The sequence below is a fragment of the Pongo pygmaeus genome, chromosome 21 (genome assembly GCF_028885625.2).
Source record: "Pongo pygmaeus isolate AG05252 chromosome 21, NHGRI_mPonPyg2-v2.0_pri, whole genome shotgun sequence".
NCBI classification, from domain to species: Eukaryota; Metazoa; Chordata; class Mammalia; order Primates; family Hominidae; genus Pongo; species Pongo pygmaeus.
In genome coordinates, this window is record NC_072394.2 from 64,624,697 (window position 1) to 64,642,095 (window position 17,399).

The 17,399-nt window shown below is 58.0% G+C and overlaps 1 protein-coding gene across 1 annotated transcript in view; it reads left to right on the forward strand.

Annotated features, from left to right (window-relative positions):
* Window positions 1–17,000, forward strand: part of CDH4 (cadherin 4) — a 705,615-nt gene extending 688,615 nt beyond the window's left edge. The window contains exons 10-16 of the mRNA XM_054468084.2: window positions 250–503; window positions 1,150–1,292; window positions 4,934–5,167; window positions 6,338–6,571; window positions 9,655–9,794; window positions 10,612–10,776; window positions 13,118–17,000. Coding sequence (XP_054324059.1) covers window positions 250–503; window positions 1,150–1,292; window positions 4,934–5,167; window positions 6,338–6,571; window positions 9,655–9,794; window positions 10,612–10,776; window positions 13,118–13,324 — 1,377 coding nt within the window. The 3' untranslated portion in view covers window positions 13,325–17,000. The remainder of the gene's footprint in view (window positions 1–249; window positions 504–1,149; window positions 1,293–4,933; window positions 5,168–6,337; window positions 6,572–9,654; window positions 9,795–10,611; window positions 10,777–13,117) is intronic.
* The last annotated feature ends 399 nt before the right edge of the window (window positions 17,001–17,399 follow it).

A 17,399-nucleotide genomic window follows, 5' to 3' on the forward strand; every position in this document is an offset into this window, starting at 1 on the left:
CATGAGACAGGGGCTAGGAGGCCTAGACCCCCTCCCTCTCTCCTCCCATCGGCCAAACCCAGCAGGAAGCCAGAAGATAAGCGTGCCTGGGAGATGGGACCCTTTGGGGCCTCCTGGCTAAAAATCAGGGCAGAGAAGAGCTGGACATGGCTCAGGGAGGGGTGGAGACCAACCTTCCCGTGTGTCCCCCCATGCCTACCCCCGCGGGAGCTGTGCCAGGTCACTCCCAGCCCTGATCTGTTGTTCCAGGCAGTCGACTACGAGCTCAACAGAGCCTTCATGCTGACAGTGATGGTGTCCAACCAGGCGCCCCTGGCCAGCGGGATCCAGATGTCCTTCCAGTCCACGGCAGGGGTGACCATCTCCGTCATGGACATCAACGAGGCTCCCTACTTCCCCTCAAACCACAAGCTGATCCGCCTGGAGGAAGGCGTGCCCCCCGGCACCGTGCTGACCACGTTTTCAGCTGTGGACCCTGACCGGTTCATGCAGCAGGCTGTGAGGTGGGTCCACAGGACATGCCTCGTCCCTGCCTGCAGCTTCCCAGGTTCCATACAGAAGGGTCCAGAAATACCCCATGAAACCCACAGCCCAGAATTCCCCCAGATTGGTGGTCGGAGGCATCTCCAACCTGAGGCGTCCTTCCAGGAGGGAGCAGCAGCCCCTTAGTCCCAGATAGCCAGATGCAGCCCCTGATCAATCGTGAGTGTTGTGACCGGTGCTTACACATTCAGCACTGTCTAGACACAAGCCGGCCCGATCCTGGCCGCACTCTCATAGCCGTGAGACTCAGCAACCTCCTGCCCTCTCTGTTCCTCAGTGTCCTTGTCCATTCGATGGGGACAATGAGGGCGTCTGCCCACAAGGTCCTCGTGAGTTGAGACCACCCACTAATGGATGAGCTCGGTGCCCGTAGCCGCTGCGTGGCCTGTCCTGTTGTGGGGCAGTGGGGGCCAGTCCAATGTGGAGGGGAAGCCCTAGAAGAGGACAAGGCCTGGGGGGCTCCAAGGAGACGGAGACACTGGCCCAGGCCCAGGCCCTGGAGGTGTGGCCAGTGTAGCTGCCCAACCCGGACCAAGGAGGCCTGGGATCCAGGGCAGCCCTGCCCACCCCCAGCCTTACCTCCCCATGCACTTGTGGTCTCCACAGATACTCAAAGCTGTCAGACCCAGCGAACTGGCTGCACATCAACGCCACTAACGGGCAGATCACCACGGCGGCAGTGCTGGACCGTGAGTCCCTCTACACCAAAAACAACGTCTACGAGGCCACCTTCCTGGCAGCTGACAATGGTGCGGCCCGCCCCAGGGAGGCAGCTGTCTCAGTGGCCTTCCCGTGTCCTGGGTTCTGTGGGCGAGGGAGGGTGCTAGCCAGGGAGACCCCGAGAGGCTAGCAGGCATCCAGAGGGTCACCCAGAGGGGTGAGGGGGCATCTGCGCAGACAGCGGTGATCAGGGCTACATCATCTCAGGGCCCCCAGGCCATGCTCCCCCTCCACCCAATCCCATGTCAGTCATTTATTCTGCCCCCTCGCCAGCATTCACTTGCTTGCTCACAGGTGTGCCTGGTCCATCCCCCCAACGTCACTCACCCACAGGCTCCAGGGGCGTCAGGGCACCGGTCATCCCAGGCTTGTCTTTGCTGCACTCTGCAACCTGAACTGCGTCTCAGTTTTGTTATCTGTAAACTAAGGCACTGGAACCAGGTCCACAGTTTTCAAATGCTTTTAGCCGGCAGCCCTTGCCACAGACCCCATCCTGCAAAGAAGGCCCAGCCCCAGCGGTCAGCAGCCCCTGGGGTGCTGCCCTCGTGTCTCTGACCACCCACAGCACAGACCCCTGTGGCCCTCTGTCACAACAGGAGGCATGAGACCCTCCAGGGCCCTGGGAGTGCAGAAGGCAGCAGCAAGGTCCCGGGGCAGGCGGCACAGCAGACGACGTCAAGAGCCTGGACGGGAGGGCGAGGATGGGCTGGGCAGAGGCGGCAGGAAGAAGGTTTGAGAACACGCGGGGCTTTCTGAGGGATGTGGGCCGGCATCTCAAGAAACAGCCACCCCTTCCTGGACCTGCAGTAACCCCGCAAGCTGGCCGAGCCCCCCACGGGTCACACGCTCTCAGAGGCATGGAGGCAGGACAAGTGGGAGCAGGGATTCTGGAACCGAAGATCAGTCCAGTGCCACCGCTTACCAGTGGGAAGAGACATGACCTCTCTGTGCCTCAGTTTCCTCCTCTGCCAAGTCGGGGGAGTCTTAGTACCCCTGAGAATCAAACGAGTCCGAGTCACCGGAGCACTGAGGAAGGGCCTGGCTCAGGGCAGCATGGGCTCCTGTTTGCTGCGGCCGTGATGACTGCCCGGCCTGCTGTTCGCTGAGTACCGGCCGAGTGCCTGCAGCTGCTCATCAGTGGGCAGAACACAGCGATGCCCTGCCCTGGTGTGGCTGACAGCCTGAGTGTGTTGGCTGGAACCCAGGTCAGTGAATACCGTTAGAGGAAACTGCAGCACGATTGAGGCTTTTTTTCTCTCACGTCAAAGAAGGCTGGAGGCAGGCAGCCCAGGGGGAGATCCGAGACCCGGGGCACCCTGACTGTGCCACGGCATGGTCCAGAATGGCTGCTGGAGCTCCAGCCATCACAGCCACATTCTGGCAAACAGAAGGCCTTGCAGGGAGGGCACGGGCACACGCCTGCTACTAAGGACTTTCAGAAAGCCCCACGCAAGTCCTCCACCCACAGCTCACAAAGCCCAGAACTTACTGATGCAGCCACCCCCAGCTGCAAGGGATGCTGGGAAATGGGGCCTTCTAGGTGGACAGTGATGATCCCAGACAAAATGTAGGACTCCGATTATTTTATTAAAAGGAAACAGAAAATGGATATTGGGGATGACTCAGCAGTGTCTGCCCCAGGGAGACTGGAGAGAAACCAGCCACGCAGATGATTCAGGCAGCAAGAACTGGAAGAAAACAAAACGGTCAGCTGGGAGGCAGTGACCACGGGCTCTGCTCTGAGGAGCTGACCTTGGGACCAAGAGCTGTGGAACCAGAGGAGCAAGCAGGGGAAGGTGGGGTGGCAGAGGAGGCGAACAGTTAGGAAACGGTGTGCGCAAAGGCCCCAAGGCGGCGCCGTGCCTGGTCGGCTCTTCGAACGGCTGTGCATGAAGCCTTATGAGTGAAAGTAGCCATTGTGCAAACGCTCGTCCCATAGCAGGTGAAGACAGGACGTGGTCACCTCCCTGCCAGCCTCCCCCAGCCATCGCTGCCTCCCCTGCCGGGGTCCACAGAGCTCGGGCCGTGTAGCTGTGCAGCTGCCTGTAAGCCCAGGGCCCTGGTCGGGGAAGCGTCTCCCCTTGAGGGACCCCCGCCGCAGCTCAAGCCCTGAGGTTAAATTAGAAAGTGATTGTGAGCTCAGGCCGGGCCCAGTGGCTCACACCTGTAATCCTGACACTTTGGGAGGCCGAGGCATGTGGATCATGAGGTCAAGAGTTCAAGACCAGCCTGGCCAACATGGTGAAACCCCGTCTTTACTAAAAAAATACAAAAATTAGCTAGGCATGGTGGTGCACGCCTGTAATCCCAGCTATTCGGGAGGCTGAGACAGGAGAATCACTTGAACCTGGGAGGCGGAGGTTGCAGTGAGCCAAGATCGCACCATTGAACTCAAGCCTGGGCAATAGAGTGAGATTCCATCTCAAAAAAAAAGAAAGAAAGAAAGAAAGTGATTTTGAGGCCGTAGCTGGAACATCAGAGTGTCCATCGCACGTGGCAGACGCCATGTGAGTGAGCCTGGGTGTGCAGGCCAGAGCAGGAGCCCTCCGGTTAACAGAACCTGTCTGTGCTTCTCTGATCACGTGCCATGCCATCAGCTACATCTCAAAGCAGTTTTCAAAGGTAGCGCTGCGCTGCGTCACCTTAAATGTGTTTTGATGCAGCTTCCAGAAGATTAAAGAGACATCCTGTGGGATATATTTTTACCTGCTTCGCCTGCCTCAGTCAAAACACGTGGTTGTTAATGTCAGGTCAGGAGCTGCCACCGCCGCCACCTCCAAGCCTGGAGAGCAGACAGGGCATCTCTCTGTCCCCAGATTCCAGCCACCTGGCCTGCATCCACCAGCACTGCTGGCCTGGGCTGAGGCAAGGACTGAGCATGTGAAGGCCCCAGGGACAGGGATGGCCCCTGAGGAGCTCTCGGGGCTCGGCAGAGCACCTCCATCCATGCTGAGGCCAGAGGTCATCGGGTCCTCCAAGGAGACCTCCTGCCAGGCCAGGAGGGAGTTTCCATCAAAGCTCATCTGGAGTGGCCGTGCCTGCCTTTCTCACAGACACTTCCAAAAGCAACAGTTCTTCCACGCGATCATGCATCTCGGCTCAGGGCTTCCAGCACCCTGGGGCTCTGCTGGGTGGGGCCAGCAAAACTCAGGGAGGCAAGGAAAGGTTTTGCCCTAAGAAGTCCCAGATGGGGGCAAGATGTGGGCGGTGCAGCCCTCAGGGGCCGATGCAGAGCCCAGCACCCTCAGAACCCCTCCCTGGCTCCCCAGCGGGAGTGAGTCCCCCGTGCGTGGCTGTGACCTCCGTGGCATTGGTGGAGGGCATGTGGCGAGGGCTCCACGTGAATGCCGCACCCCGCTGTGTGTGTGTGTGTGCAGCTGCGGGTGTGGGTGTGGTCGTGTGCTCTGCCGTGTCTGTTGAGATGCCATACGCAGTGGTGTGGCTGCCCATGGCGTGTGGCAGGGTGTCGGTCAGGAGCCATGGCTGGGCTGTGGGTCAGTCCCTGTGCAGCTGTGTTGGGGGGTGGCTGGCCGTGTCCGGCTGGGGGGGCTGCAGATGTGTCCCTGTGTATGTTGTGTGTGGTTGTTTGTGTGTGTGTCCTGTGTGGAGCTGTGGGTTGGTCGTGGAGTACCAGGAGTGGCCCGTGTGGTGACCTGTGTCTGTTCTGCAGGGATACCCCCGGCCAGCGGCACCGGGACCCTCCAGATCTATCTCATTGACATCAACGACAATGCCCCTGAGCTGCTGCCCAAGGAGGCGCAGATCTGCGAGAAGCCCAACCTGAACGCCATCAACATCACGGCGGCTGACGCTGACGTCGACCCCAACATCGGCCCCTACGTCTTTGAGCTGCCCTTTGTCCCGGCGGCCGTGCGGAAGAACTGGACCATCACCCGCCTAAACGGTGAGCCCGCCTTAGGCCACGGGGAGGGTCAGACTAGCCTGGGGTGCAGGCCCCTGGGAGACCCAGGTGGCCTTGGAAGACTGAGCACCAGAGGTGGGCGACAGCCCTCCAATAGGACTGTCCCGCCAAGGCTGGGGACACTGGCCACGCTTCAGCTGCTCAGCCTTCTTCACCTGGCCCTGAGGAGGCCACCAAGTCATTCCCAGTTTCTTGCTGCTTTAACGACCCCAGCCATGAACATCCTTGCAGCTCTGCCCATGTACATCCATGACAACTTCCTGTGCCGGTTATCAATCAGTTGACTGGACCCTGACTGATATGTTTCCTTAGAATACTTCCTTGGATATGGATTCGTGGTATAAAAGGATATCAAAATTCTCAAGTTTTTGCAGTACTGTGAAAATGTGCTCTAGACATGTCTACTTCCATCGGGAGAGTGCCTGTTTCCTCAAACCCCACCAACACTGAACATTATTGTTTTAAAATAATATTTTATTCTGTCACCTTTAGGCCAAAGTCATCATTATTTCCATTTGTATATCCCAATTACCAGTGGAAATTTTTTATATATATTTATTGGCCATTTTTGTTTCTTCTGTGAATTGTCTGTTCAATGACTTTGCCTATGTTTTCTTTGGGGAGTTTCTTTTTATTGATTTGGTAAAACTCTTCATATATTCAGGAAATTATTTCTTCATCCTACATGTTGCAATTGCTTCTTTTTGGTTGTGTTTCCAATGTCTTTTTTTTTTTTTTTTTTTTAAGACTGTTGCCCAGACAGGAGTGCAGTGGCACAATCTCAGCTCTGCAACTCCACCTCCCAGGTTCAAGCAATTCTCCCACCTCAGGCTCCCACCACATGCCCGGCTAATTTTCGTATTTTTTACTAGAGACAGGGTTTTGCCATGTTGGCCAGGCTGGTCGTGAACTCCTGACCTCAAGTGATCTGCCCACCTCAGCCTCCCAAAGTGCTGGGATTACAAGCGTGAGCCACCACACCCAACCTCCAATGTCTTTTAACTTAATGATGTAGCACAGGGGTATGTATGTGTGGTAACCAGGCAGACATTTCAGATTTCCATGCCATCGGACTTAGTCTTTTCCTTTGGACGTCTTGCTTGGAAGGGAGGGCCGGGCTCTGGCTGAATGTTTACTGTTGCTTTGCACCAGGTGACTATGCCCAACTCCGCTTGCGCATCCTGTACCTGGAGGCTGGGATGTATGACGTCCCCATCATCGTCACAGACTCTGGAAACCCTCCCCTGTCCAACACGTCCATCATCAAAGTCAAGGTGTGCCCATGTGATGACAACGGGGACTGCACCACCATTGGCGCGGTGGCGGCGGCTGGTCTGAGCACCGGTGCCATCGTGGCCATCCTCATCTGCATCCTCATCCTGCTGAGTGAGTGTGGCTGAGCACCAGGGTGGGTAGGGGCATCGTGGGTATGAGTGCCCTGTCCCAGGGATGGTGGGCAGAGGGGGGCCTGGATTTGCCCCTCAGCCCTCATCTCTCAGCCTCATCTGTCAGGAGCCTTTCAGAAATGCAGCTGAACTGGTCCATATGACAATGGGAAATTGGAGCCTCCCATTACTCTCAAGTCTGGAGGTGCAGGCCAGCCCAGGTGTCTCCCACGGCCTGGCCCCTTTCCATGGCTCCATTCTGCCTCCCAGAGCCCCCGTGTCCTGAAGCTGTTGCCCTCCAGGACCTGTGACGCCTGTGGGCAGCTCCCAGGTGGACTTAGCAGAGGGAAGGTCAGCCCTGCCTGTTAGCATCCCCATCCAAAGTCCCAGGACACTCTCTGATTGGACTGGCTTGGGTCACATGCACACCTTGGAGCCAATCACCAGCCAAGCAATGGAGTGTTCTCATTGGCTCTGCCCAGATCACATGCTCTAGTAGTTTCTTGAGTTTCCCACAACCACTGTGGGTTCCCAACAGGCCTGAGGGCTGGCGGGGGGGAGGGAGGCGGTGCCAGGGGAGGTGCTTGAAAATGACTCCAGAGGTCCCTCTTCCCATCATCCCTCATGGACAGTCGCCAAGGTCTGTGATACCCCAGGGATCCCAGTGGGAGGCAGGGCGGGGAAGGGTTGGGCCACCACCTCCCCAGTTCACACCCAAACCACAGGGTCCCCCACTACGTCCAGAACAGGCCAGAGCAGGCGATAGGCCCCTCCTGCAGACCTGGCCTGTGGCTGACTTAAGACCCCAGGGACCAACCTGAACCCTGTCCAAAGCATGTCTGAGTTATGAGGACTCTGCTTTTTTCCCCATTTCCAGACCTATCACCCCTTGAAAAGCCGGTTTTCATTTCTGAGGCTTGTTTTGAAAGCCGTTCAGTGTCATGGGCTTCTTTGTATGATCAGGAGTACAAAGAGCCCCACAGAAGTTGGGAGGTGTCTCTGTAGCAAAGGTGGGGGCATTCTCACCAATGTCCCCTGCTCTGAAGACATCGGGGCCAGGCCCCAGCCAGAGCACCCTCTGTGGGCAGGGCTGTGAGACCCAATTTAGCTGAGTGCCTGGCCCGTGCAGGAGACCTGGGCCATTCTCGAGGGCAGCCACAGTGGGGCCGGGTCCAGGGTCAACAGCAGATCCGCCTGCTGCCCGGCTTCTGCACAGTCGTGGGCACCTCAGCCCTGGTGGGGTGCATGGGGGGCACCCGGAGTGGCCTCCACACTCCTCCTCTCAACCCTCGTTCATCTTGTCCGCCTGGATGAGCCTGGGATGCCAGCTGTGAGAGCGGAGCTGACCCCTTCAAAGGTTCTTGGCCTTGTGGCTTCCGTCGAGCCAAGTCTAGGCCCAGGCTCCAGGTTCCAGGTTCTCACCGAGCTGCACCTGCAGCGGGTGGCTCCTCCCTCTGCCTGCATTTCCCTCTCCATGATCTAGGCCAGGTCAGGAAGCGTCCCCCGGCTGTCACCTCAACCTCCGCAGGCAGCAGGGATACCTCCAGTACCCACAGAGCTCCTCCCAAGCCTCCACTCAGCTTCGGAATCCTCCTCACGGCACTCAGGCAGCCACAGCCAATTAATCGGGTTGGCAAAAAACAGCCCTCCTGACTGGGGTGTCGCCGCCTCTCTTGCCTCCGAGCTCACTCTCTGCAGTACATAAGAGCACACCTGTGATTCTGGGCCTCAGTCGTTAATCTGTGACATGGGAGGTGACGGGAGGCTTCAGGAGGATGCAGTGGAGTCGTTTGTGCAGGCATTTACTGGGGCCGTGGGCCGCATTACCTGCTCCCGGAGCCTTGCAGATGGGTGCGCCAGGCTTTTCCTGCAGCAGAGGCAGCCAGGGGTCCAGAGTGAGCAAGGCTGGTTAGGGGAGCGAGGCCTGGACACAGACCTCGGAAGGCAGAGAGAGTCCAGTTCAGCTTGGGGGAGAGGGTCCCTCCATCCACCCCACAAGGGGGCTTTACCTCTCTTCAATCTCCACATGCACCTGAACTTCTGAGCCTGTACCCCAATTCCTTCGAGTGGTGGAAAGAGCCCCTGAGTGACCCCCTCGGTACTGGGTGGGGCTGCCCTTCTGTCCAGCGAAGCCCCGGACTGACCCCGCCCCAAGGGCCCTCAGGAAGCAGGATCCCTGGATCCCCTCTCTGGGCTCCTGTCCTCCCAGGGCAGAGCCTCTTTCAATATGGGGGAGTCCATTTCCCTCTCTCAGTGATTTCTACCAAGACACTGTGTGCCTAATACCTCACTTCCACCTCCTCTGCCAAAGCCATCTCCCTCCTGCTGCTCAGAAGAGGGACTCAGAAAGACTTGTGGGTGGGCCCCTCAGCCCCCCATGTCCTCCCGCCCCTAGGCGGTGAGGGGCACCCTGAGCTGGCTGCCTCCTCAAAAGGGGAGTGCAAGAGGAGGGCAAGCTTGTAAATCAATGACTCAAAATGTAGCCCAGTGCCCAGGCAGTGAGCTGGGGAGAAGGCCTGAGCCAGTGCAGCTGTGCCTTGGAAACTCATGCACACACACACACAGGCATGCACACACGCACAGACACATGGGCACACATGTACTGTGGACATGAACACATGCATGCACTCACGCCCCATGAGCATACAGAGACACACGAAGTACACATGAAGACACATGCACACACAGACCTGTGCAGACTTCTGTGTGCATCTACACACATGAACACACATACCTAGATCTACACACTCACACACAGGCACACGCATGTGCAAGCCTTCATACATCCTCCTGCGGATACACGTATGCATGCTTACACAGACACGCATGAAGCATCTACATCCACGAATGCACACACACATGGACCGCACATGTGCACAGATGTGTCCTTGCACATCCAGGCCTGCATGTGCAGAGACACACGCGTGTGCAGTACAAGTGTGCATGCACACATGGGCACAGAGTCATGCTTGTGTGCCACCTGTATGTACATGCCCACATAGACACATGGCAAACACAGAGGCATGCATGCACACACCCGCGGCACACCCACACACCCTGCTCACGGGCGGCCCTCCCCCGCAGCCATGGTCCTGCTGTTTGTCGTGTGGATGAAGCGGCGAGAGAAGGAGCGCCACACGAAGCAGCTGCTCATTGACCCCGAGGATGACGTCCGCGACAACATCCTCAAGTATGACGAGGAAGGCGGCGGAGAGGAGGACCAGGTGAGACCGCGGCCCGCCCCTGCCTCCCCACGCGAGGCCAGCTCTCACGTGTACTAGAGTCTCAGCAGGGATTGCCCTGGGGTTTAACAGTAAGACATTTCAACCTTTTCACCAGTGAAGGTGCCAGGCAGGGGAGCACAGTTTCCTAGCCTGGCCACCCTGCCCACGTTTGCATATCTAGCCTGGGCTGAGCTGTGCACACTGCACCTGCATCCCCCACGGGGGATCCTGGGACCTGGAGGGGAGAGGGCTCCGGGTTGGCCGAGGACACCGATGTCCACTCGCGGATGCTGCTGTGTGCAGAGGGCTGTCGACTGACCAGGGGCAGCGCACCAGGTGCCCGGGAGGGTAGACTGTGAGAGCTGCTGGTTGGAATCTGGGTCTGCCCTTGGCCTTTCAGGGAATCGGGGCAAGTCCTTAAACCCGTCGAAAGCTCAGACCCCTCCCCGCCCCTCCCGCAACATGACCATAACGAATGTGAGGCATGTGCCTTGCGGAGGCCCAGCTCCCGGCCACCTGAGCACTCGGGGCATGTGGTTGGTGAGCAGAGTGGTGGTGGGGTCACTCGGGGAGAGACCCAGGCCATAGAACACAGCCAGGCACAGCCCCTATCCCTGCCCAAGGGATTGGGGTAAAGGGCGAGGAGGTGGGGTAAAGGAGGAGGAGGAGGGGACAGCATGGTTCTGTGGGATGCTTGGAGACCAGGCCACAGGGCAGCAGGCACATCTGTGGCCCAGGGACAGAAAAGGATGCAGGGCGGAAGGGGGTCTGGCAGATTCTTCCGATGCCCGTGACTCCTCCCGGCTCCCTCCCCCAGGACTACGACCTCAGCCAGCTGCAGCAGCCGGAAGCCATGGGGCACGTGCCAAGCAAAGCCCCTGGCGTGCGTCGCGTGGATGAGCGGCCGGTGGGCGCCGAGCCCCAGTACCCGATCAGGCCCATGGTGCCGCATCCAGGCGACATCGGTGACTTCATCAATGAGGTGTGTGCCTCTCAGCAGTTGGGGGGGTCCCGGGCAAGGTGTCTCCTCTAAAAACTAAATTCTAGTAACACACAAACAGAAGCCATCTCTACAGTGCCGGCGGCCGCCGTGGGGAGGAGGCAGCTCAGACCTGGGTTCCAGGCCCTGCTCTGCCCCTCCAGCTGGGTGGCCTGGGTAAATCACCTCCCTCAGCAGGCCCTCTTTCCAAGGACAAGGATTCCTACCTGTGGGCTAGGCGAAGGATCAACACACAGGGCTGGGTGCACGGCAGGGGCTTCATAAGAATTCGGGTTTGCAGCAGAGGCGCCAGCAGCAAGGACGGGCCTCAGGAGGAGAATCAGTGGGGTGACGGCGGCGAAGCCGCACTTGGTGCAATGAGCCCCCCAAGTATTAACCTTACACAGAGCCCACTGCCGCTGGGAATGGCCTTCCTGGGCTCGGCCCACCCAGATGCTCAGAGAGGCAGAGGCCCAAGCCTGGTCTCAGGGCCCAGGCCAACTTGCCCTCCCCCGCCACTCTTCCCCCACAACCCTCCCCTCAGCCCCAAGCATCAGGACACAGCAGGTGGGAGCCACACAGAGGTGGCCGCCTTCCAGGGCTGCTGCCTGACCACGTGCCCAACCTGACACTTGAGGGTTGGAGGGGACTTGTCCAACGAACAGCACACCTCAGCCTTCTATCTTCCCCTTTGCAAGAAACATTTGAAACATCTCTTACAATGTCGCTAGGGAAACACTCAGTTTCCACTTAAAATGCGCAGCTCCCTGTCTTCACTCCCATCTTCCTTTGTGGTGAAGCGACCAGAGGAGCAAGTCAAACAGGGCAGACTCCTCCCAGGCAGCGTCCTCCGGGCAGTGACTCTGAGGCTCCAGGCTGGGACTTGCCTGTGGCTCTGCAGGGATCACGGTGTCCTCCATCCCGGTTCTAGCCGGCGTGAGCCCCTGTGGTTTCATCACCTGCTCTCCAATGCCCACTGCATTTTAAAGGAGGTTTAGCAACACTTGGATCTCAGCCTAGGTCAGAATCTCACTTTAAAGGAATTGATTTAAACAGAAGATAACCCAGGCAGTGATTCAGCAGAAAGACAGAAAGGTATCCCCAAAGCAGATGGTGTTGTGGGCCACAAATGAAATTCCTACAACTGCCCACGCAGAAGCTGCTCTGACGACACGACGCTTACCGTCTATGACATAATAAAAACGTAAAGATTGCCAAACATATGCCCTACCCCGTCTATAATTTAAAGCCCACTGTTAGCCGGGTGCAGTGGCTCCTGCCTGTCATCCCAGCACTTTGGGAGGCCAAGGCAGGTGGATCACCTGAGGTCAGGAGTTCAAGACCAGACTGGCCAACATGGTGAGACCCCGTCTCTACTAAAAATACAAAAATTAGCTGGGCATGGTGGTGGGTGCCTGTAATCCCAGCTACTTGGGAGGCTGAGACAGGAGAATCGCTTGAACATGGGAGGCAGAGGTTGCAGTGAGCCGAGGTCGCACCACTGTACTCCAGCCTGCGAGACAGAGCGAAGCTCCATTTCAGAAAAATTTTAAAATAAATAATAAATAAAGCCCACTGTTAGATAGCTCTTAGGAGAAATTAAAAATGAAAACGACAAATCAGTCCGTACTGAATGACACTGAGTACCCTCTCCCAGGGCCACAGGAGGAGCAGGTGCTGGCATGGAGGTGGCACCCACAGGCACTGAGGAGAGGACGGGGCTCCAGCAACACCCATGGCACTGCGAAAGCTTGTCCGTGGGAATGCCACACTCATAACTGCCAGATTCTGACTTCTGTCCACCCTAGGTCCACTTTCCCTCCAGACAATGGTCAGCTAGACTGGAGAACCATCTGCCTGCCCCCTTAGGAGGAGCTGAGCTTCAGCCACAGGGCCCAGCCCTCACCTCCCCCACACCACACCTCGCCCTCTCCCACACCCCCCCTGCCCTTCCCCTATAAACCCTCACACCCCCCCCACCCTCTCCCACACCTCCACCTTCCCCCACACCCCTCCCCCTCCCCCCCACCCCCCTCATCTGCCCTTGGGTTGGGAGGAGCTGAACTCCAGCCATGGGCCCTACTCAACCCTCTGCCTCCCCTGCCCACAGGCCGCTGCTGGATTTGAGTTTGCCCCTTCAACACTCCCACGCTCCATCTTCACAAATGCCCTTTTCTACTCAGAAATGCCCTTCAGCTAAATGCAGAGAGCACTTATTGGACACTGACTTTATGCAACATCCTACCTCCCTACCTCTTCTTCTGGGCCTCACTTTCCGTTCCGTCAGATCCCGGGGCTGAGACAGCACGTCCTGCGCCCTAACTGTGTGTCTGTGACCCCCCAGGGACTCCGCGCTGCCGACAACGACCCCACGGCACCCCCCTACGACTCCCTGCTGGTCTTCGACTACGAGGGGAGCGGCTCCACCGCAGGCTCCGTCAGCTCCCTGAACTCATCCAGTTCCGGGGACCAAGACTACGATTACCTCAACGACTGGGGGCCCAGATTCAAGAAGCTGGCGGACATGTATGGAGGCGGTGAAGAGGATTGACTGACCTCGCGTCTTTGGACCGAAGTGAGAGCCGCGCTCGGACGCCGGAGGAGCAGGACTGAGCAGAGGTGGCCGGTCTTCCCGACTCCCTGCGGCCGTGTCTTTAGTGCTGTTAGGAGGCCCCCCAATCCCCACGTTGAGCTGTCTAGCATGAGCACCCACCCCCACAGCGCCCTGCACGCGGCCGCTGCCCAGCACCGCGCCGGCTGGCACTGAAGGACAGCAAGAGGCACTCTGTCTTCACTTGAATTTCCTAGAACAGAAGCACTGTTTTTAAAAAAAAAAAAAAAAAAAAGAAAGAAAAAAAAAAAAAAGAAAGTGCCTTTTGGTACATGTATCAGATTCCCTCAAACTCAGGAGTGTCTAAAGCAGACAGACTGTCCCCACCTTCCCATCCCGAGCGGCCTCCGACCCCAGCTAGTCCCAGCTCTGAAGGCATCATTCAGAAATGGGGGAGACTGTATCTTTCTTTCTTTTTTATTTTGGTCTTTTATTAAGAAAAAGAAAGTGGGTGACTTGTTTGAAAACAGAGTGGGGTTCAAATCCCAGCAGCCTTTGCTGTACACATTTGGGGGTCTCTTGAGCCTCTTGGGAGTCAAGGCCAGCCGGGAGGCTTAGCCCTTCAGCCCCAGCAGCAGAAGGCCCTGGGGCCGGTGTGGCTGGGACTACCCCCGCCTTGTGGCTGCTCCCCACCCCCTCCCGGATGCTGTGAGGAGCTCAGGCGAGGGGCTGGAGGGAAACAGGGGTCATCCCGAAAGGGCTCCACCCCCAGTCAACCCAGGCCTCCCTCAGGGCCACCTGTCACCCTGAGTGCCACCAGGTCCCCTCCGCCTTTGGTCCAGAAGAGTGAGTTGTCCAAACCAGCCAGCATCCTGGCTCCAGCCCTCCGACCCTGGTGACCAGACCGCATGAGGTGCCATCAAGGGCCCCGCGACAGGCATCAATCCCCGCGACAGGACACTCTCGACAGCTCCAACCATCCGGGGGGCTGTGCAGATGGCAGCAACCAAGGACCCTCCCTGGCGGCTGGAGAGGGCAGTTACAGGTGGGCATGGTGACCAGAACACACCCAGCAGCCTGCGCAGCCTCCCCGTCCCCAGCCTGTGCTCCTGATTCCCACCAGACGCTTGTGAGCCTGTGTGGGTGGCGGGAGGCCCCGTCTTGCCGTGCCTACCTGTCGCACAGATGCCTCTGCACACTGCAGACGGTGTCTCTCCTCTCCTATGGACCCACATCGGGGGCAGGCAGTGGCCGGGTCCAGACTTGCTGCTGTCCTCGAGGCTGGCACTGCTATCTCTAGGGCTGGGTTGACTCAAGCCAGACAGGGGGAAGGAATTGGTTCTGCAGGACAGTGAGAGGGGCTATGTCCCGGCACCCCCGGGACAGCGCTCAGCTGCCTGTGTTCACTGCATGAGAAAACTTGGAGGGTGCATTCTCCCTCTGGCATGGCTGTGTCTGGGCGCCTTGGGCTGCGGCAGGAGGCAGGCCCCACGTGGGGAAGCCTCGTGCTTGGTCAGCTTTCTGTCCCTCCCAGGCCAGTGACAACTGGCTTCCTGAGGAAGGAGGTGAGGTACCAGGGACCCTGGGCAGGACCTGGTGTCGGGCAGGGCGGTGCCAGCACTGGGGAAGGACAGGGAGCCCTCCCGGAGCCCCGCCCTGCACCTGCCGCTGGGGTCAGGGAGTGTCTCGGGGTGCCTGTGGGGGCAGCATGAGCTCCACCGGGGGCCCCGGCCCCCACCTCAGCCTATGGCCCTTCCCCATGGCTAAGGTCACGCCTTTTCTGAACAGCTTTGGCCTTGAGTCACACATCTGTGCCAGGCTCACACATGTTCCCGTTGGACGTCAGGGTCCTTGTCCAAACCAAACTCACAGCCGCCCCTGTGCAGCCTTCAGAGTTGAGCTGGGGTCCCAGTCTCCAACCCTGTCCTTTCCAACCCTCCTATGGCTGCCCAGGGAGGGCGGGGCTCACTGTGCCACGTGCTGGGTGCCCCCCTCTGCAGACAGCCAGTCCAGGAGATGGACCAACAGAGGTCAAGGGGCAGCCGGCCGGGCCGCACCGGGGTCCCCCAGTTCTGAGCTGTGCTATGCAGACAAGAATGCTCCTGAGTGTGTAGGGCATGGCCGTTGGAGGGACGGCTGGGCGGCTAGTGGAAGGACTGGAAATCTCTGTTGTTGTTTGGGGAAGTCCATGCTCCAGTCCTGAGGAGTGTGCGTGGATTGTTCGAAGTGTGACCATGGTCCGGGAGCCAGGGCAGCATGAACTCCTTTCTCTGAAATTTCGAGGCCTCCTTGGGTTCCCTGAACCCTGGGCTGGCGTTCCCAGGACCCAGCACCAGGAGACCCCAGTCCCGCCAGCAGCCGCCGCTACCCAGGAGGGCTGGGCGATGTTGGTGCCGCCTCCCACCAGCTCCCCTCCTAGCCCACAGCCTCTTGTCACTGCCAAGCCCCCGTTCCTTTTGCCCAAATCACACAGGCGGAAGCTGCAGTGCCAGCTGGAGGGACGTTTGTAGGGCTTCCCGTGCCCATCCCTGCTCCAAACGGCTGGGCCGCTTGCCCTTTACCCCCACCCCGGTGAGCCCCTGGGGGCCAGAGAAAGATGGGCTTCCCGAAGCACCTTCCCAGCTCCACCTCTGAACTTGAGTTAGCATTAGCTAAGCATACAATCAATGTCGAACGTCTCTCTTCCTTAGCTTGTAGATATGACTGCCTGTAATCAGGGGACCCCCGCTGGAGGCTGGGAGGCCAATGCTGGCTGGGTGGGAGGGCATGGTTTGGTTCCTTTAGGGAATTTTTGTTTGGCAAACAGGAGAAACCCGTGCTGCAGGTTGGAGTGGCAGGAACGACTGGCCTTGGTCAGCAGGCAGCCCCCAGCCCAGGGCCACAGTGCTCTTCAGGGCCTGGGCAGCCCCAATTTCTGGCCCAGCAGGTTTCTCTTTGTAGTGTCTTTCAGCACATCCAAAATGCTAGGCCTCCTGCCACCAACGTGTCAGAGCAATGTCCAACTGTCAGGCTCTCAGAGATGCGTCAGTTTCCCTAGCATGAGCACCAGCCGACACACACGGTCCACTGAGATGATAATTCTGTTCTCTCCAAAGCAAAAAGCTGGGCAAGGGGCAGTCTCAACTTCTGTCAGTGCTCAAAGGAATAACACCAAAAGAATCAACACAGAATCTCCCAGACACACGTGACCCAGCTCGCGGCGCCGTGGGTCCGTAGGAGGGACAGCACCTCGCAACAGGCCCAGCAGGGGACCACCTCTCTGTATAATTGGAACGCGTTTTACTTTTCTTTTCTCTTCTTTTTTCATTCTGATTTTTTTTGCATGTTTCTTTTTGAAATGGACAAAATGTGTAGCAGCCCGCATGAGCACAGTTGTTTTGGGGAAAGATACTGGAGTATGATGTACTCACACCTGCAAATCTGAGCATCGCGAGGTTAAACGTTCCACCTTTTTTTGTAATCGTCAACAGCACAACTATTTTGTATTGTTGTTTGTATCATTTTGTACCAAAAAAAAAAAAAAAAGGAAAAAAAAAAGGGAAGAGAGTTGATGTTTTCGGTGTTTCTAGTGCCAGATAGTCTTGGTCCCGAACTGAGTAGACCCTTGCAGAGCGGTTGTGCGCGGGCAGGCGGGGCGTGCTGCTCCAGAGACTGAATAAAGTCCCCCTTCTTCGTAGTCGGCCTCACCCTGGCTTGATTTTCTTCCAAGCATTCGAGAAACAGATGGTGCTCCGGGACAGCAGCTGGGTGCACACAGGGGAGGTGGCGGCCACCATGAGCTCCATCCACGCCGAACACACTCCTTGAGCACCTGTGCAGCTCGAGGCACTGTCCTAGGCTGCGGGAAAACAGAAAGAACGAAGCCAGGCCCGCTCCTCACACCTGTGGGCCCACATGCCATCTGTCTCAATGTTTTAAAGGGTTTAGAAGGTATCCATGAAGCTAACAAGCAAAATCACATTCCCCTCCTACCTCGGCATATACACCTCCCAGACTCCATGGAATGCCCAGGCCAATCTGGAATTCTCAGACTCCTTGGAGTTTGATGCCATAAGTGGCAGCAAGGAAGGAGCTG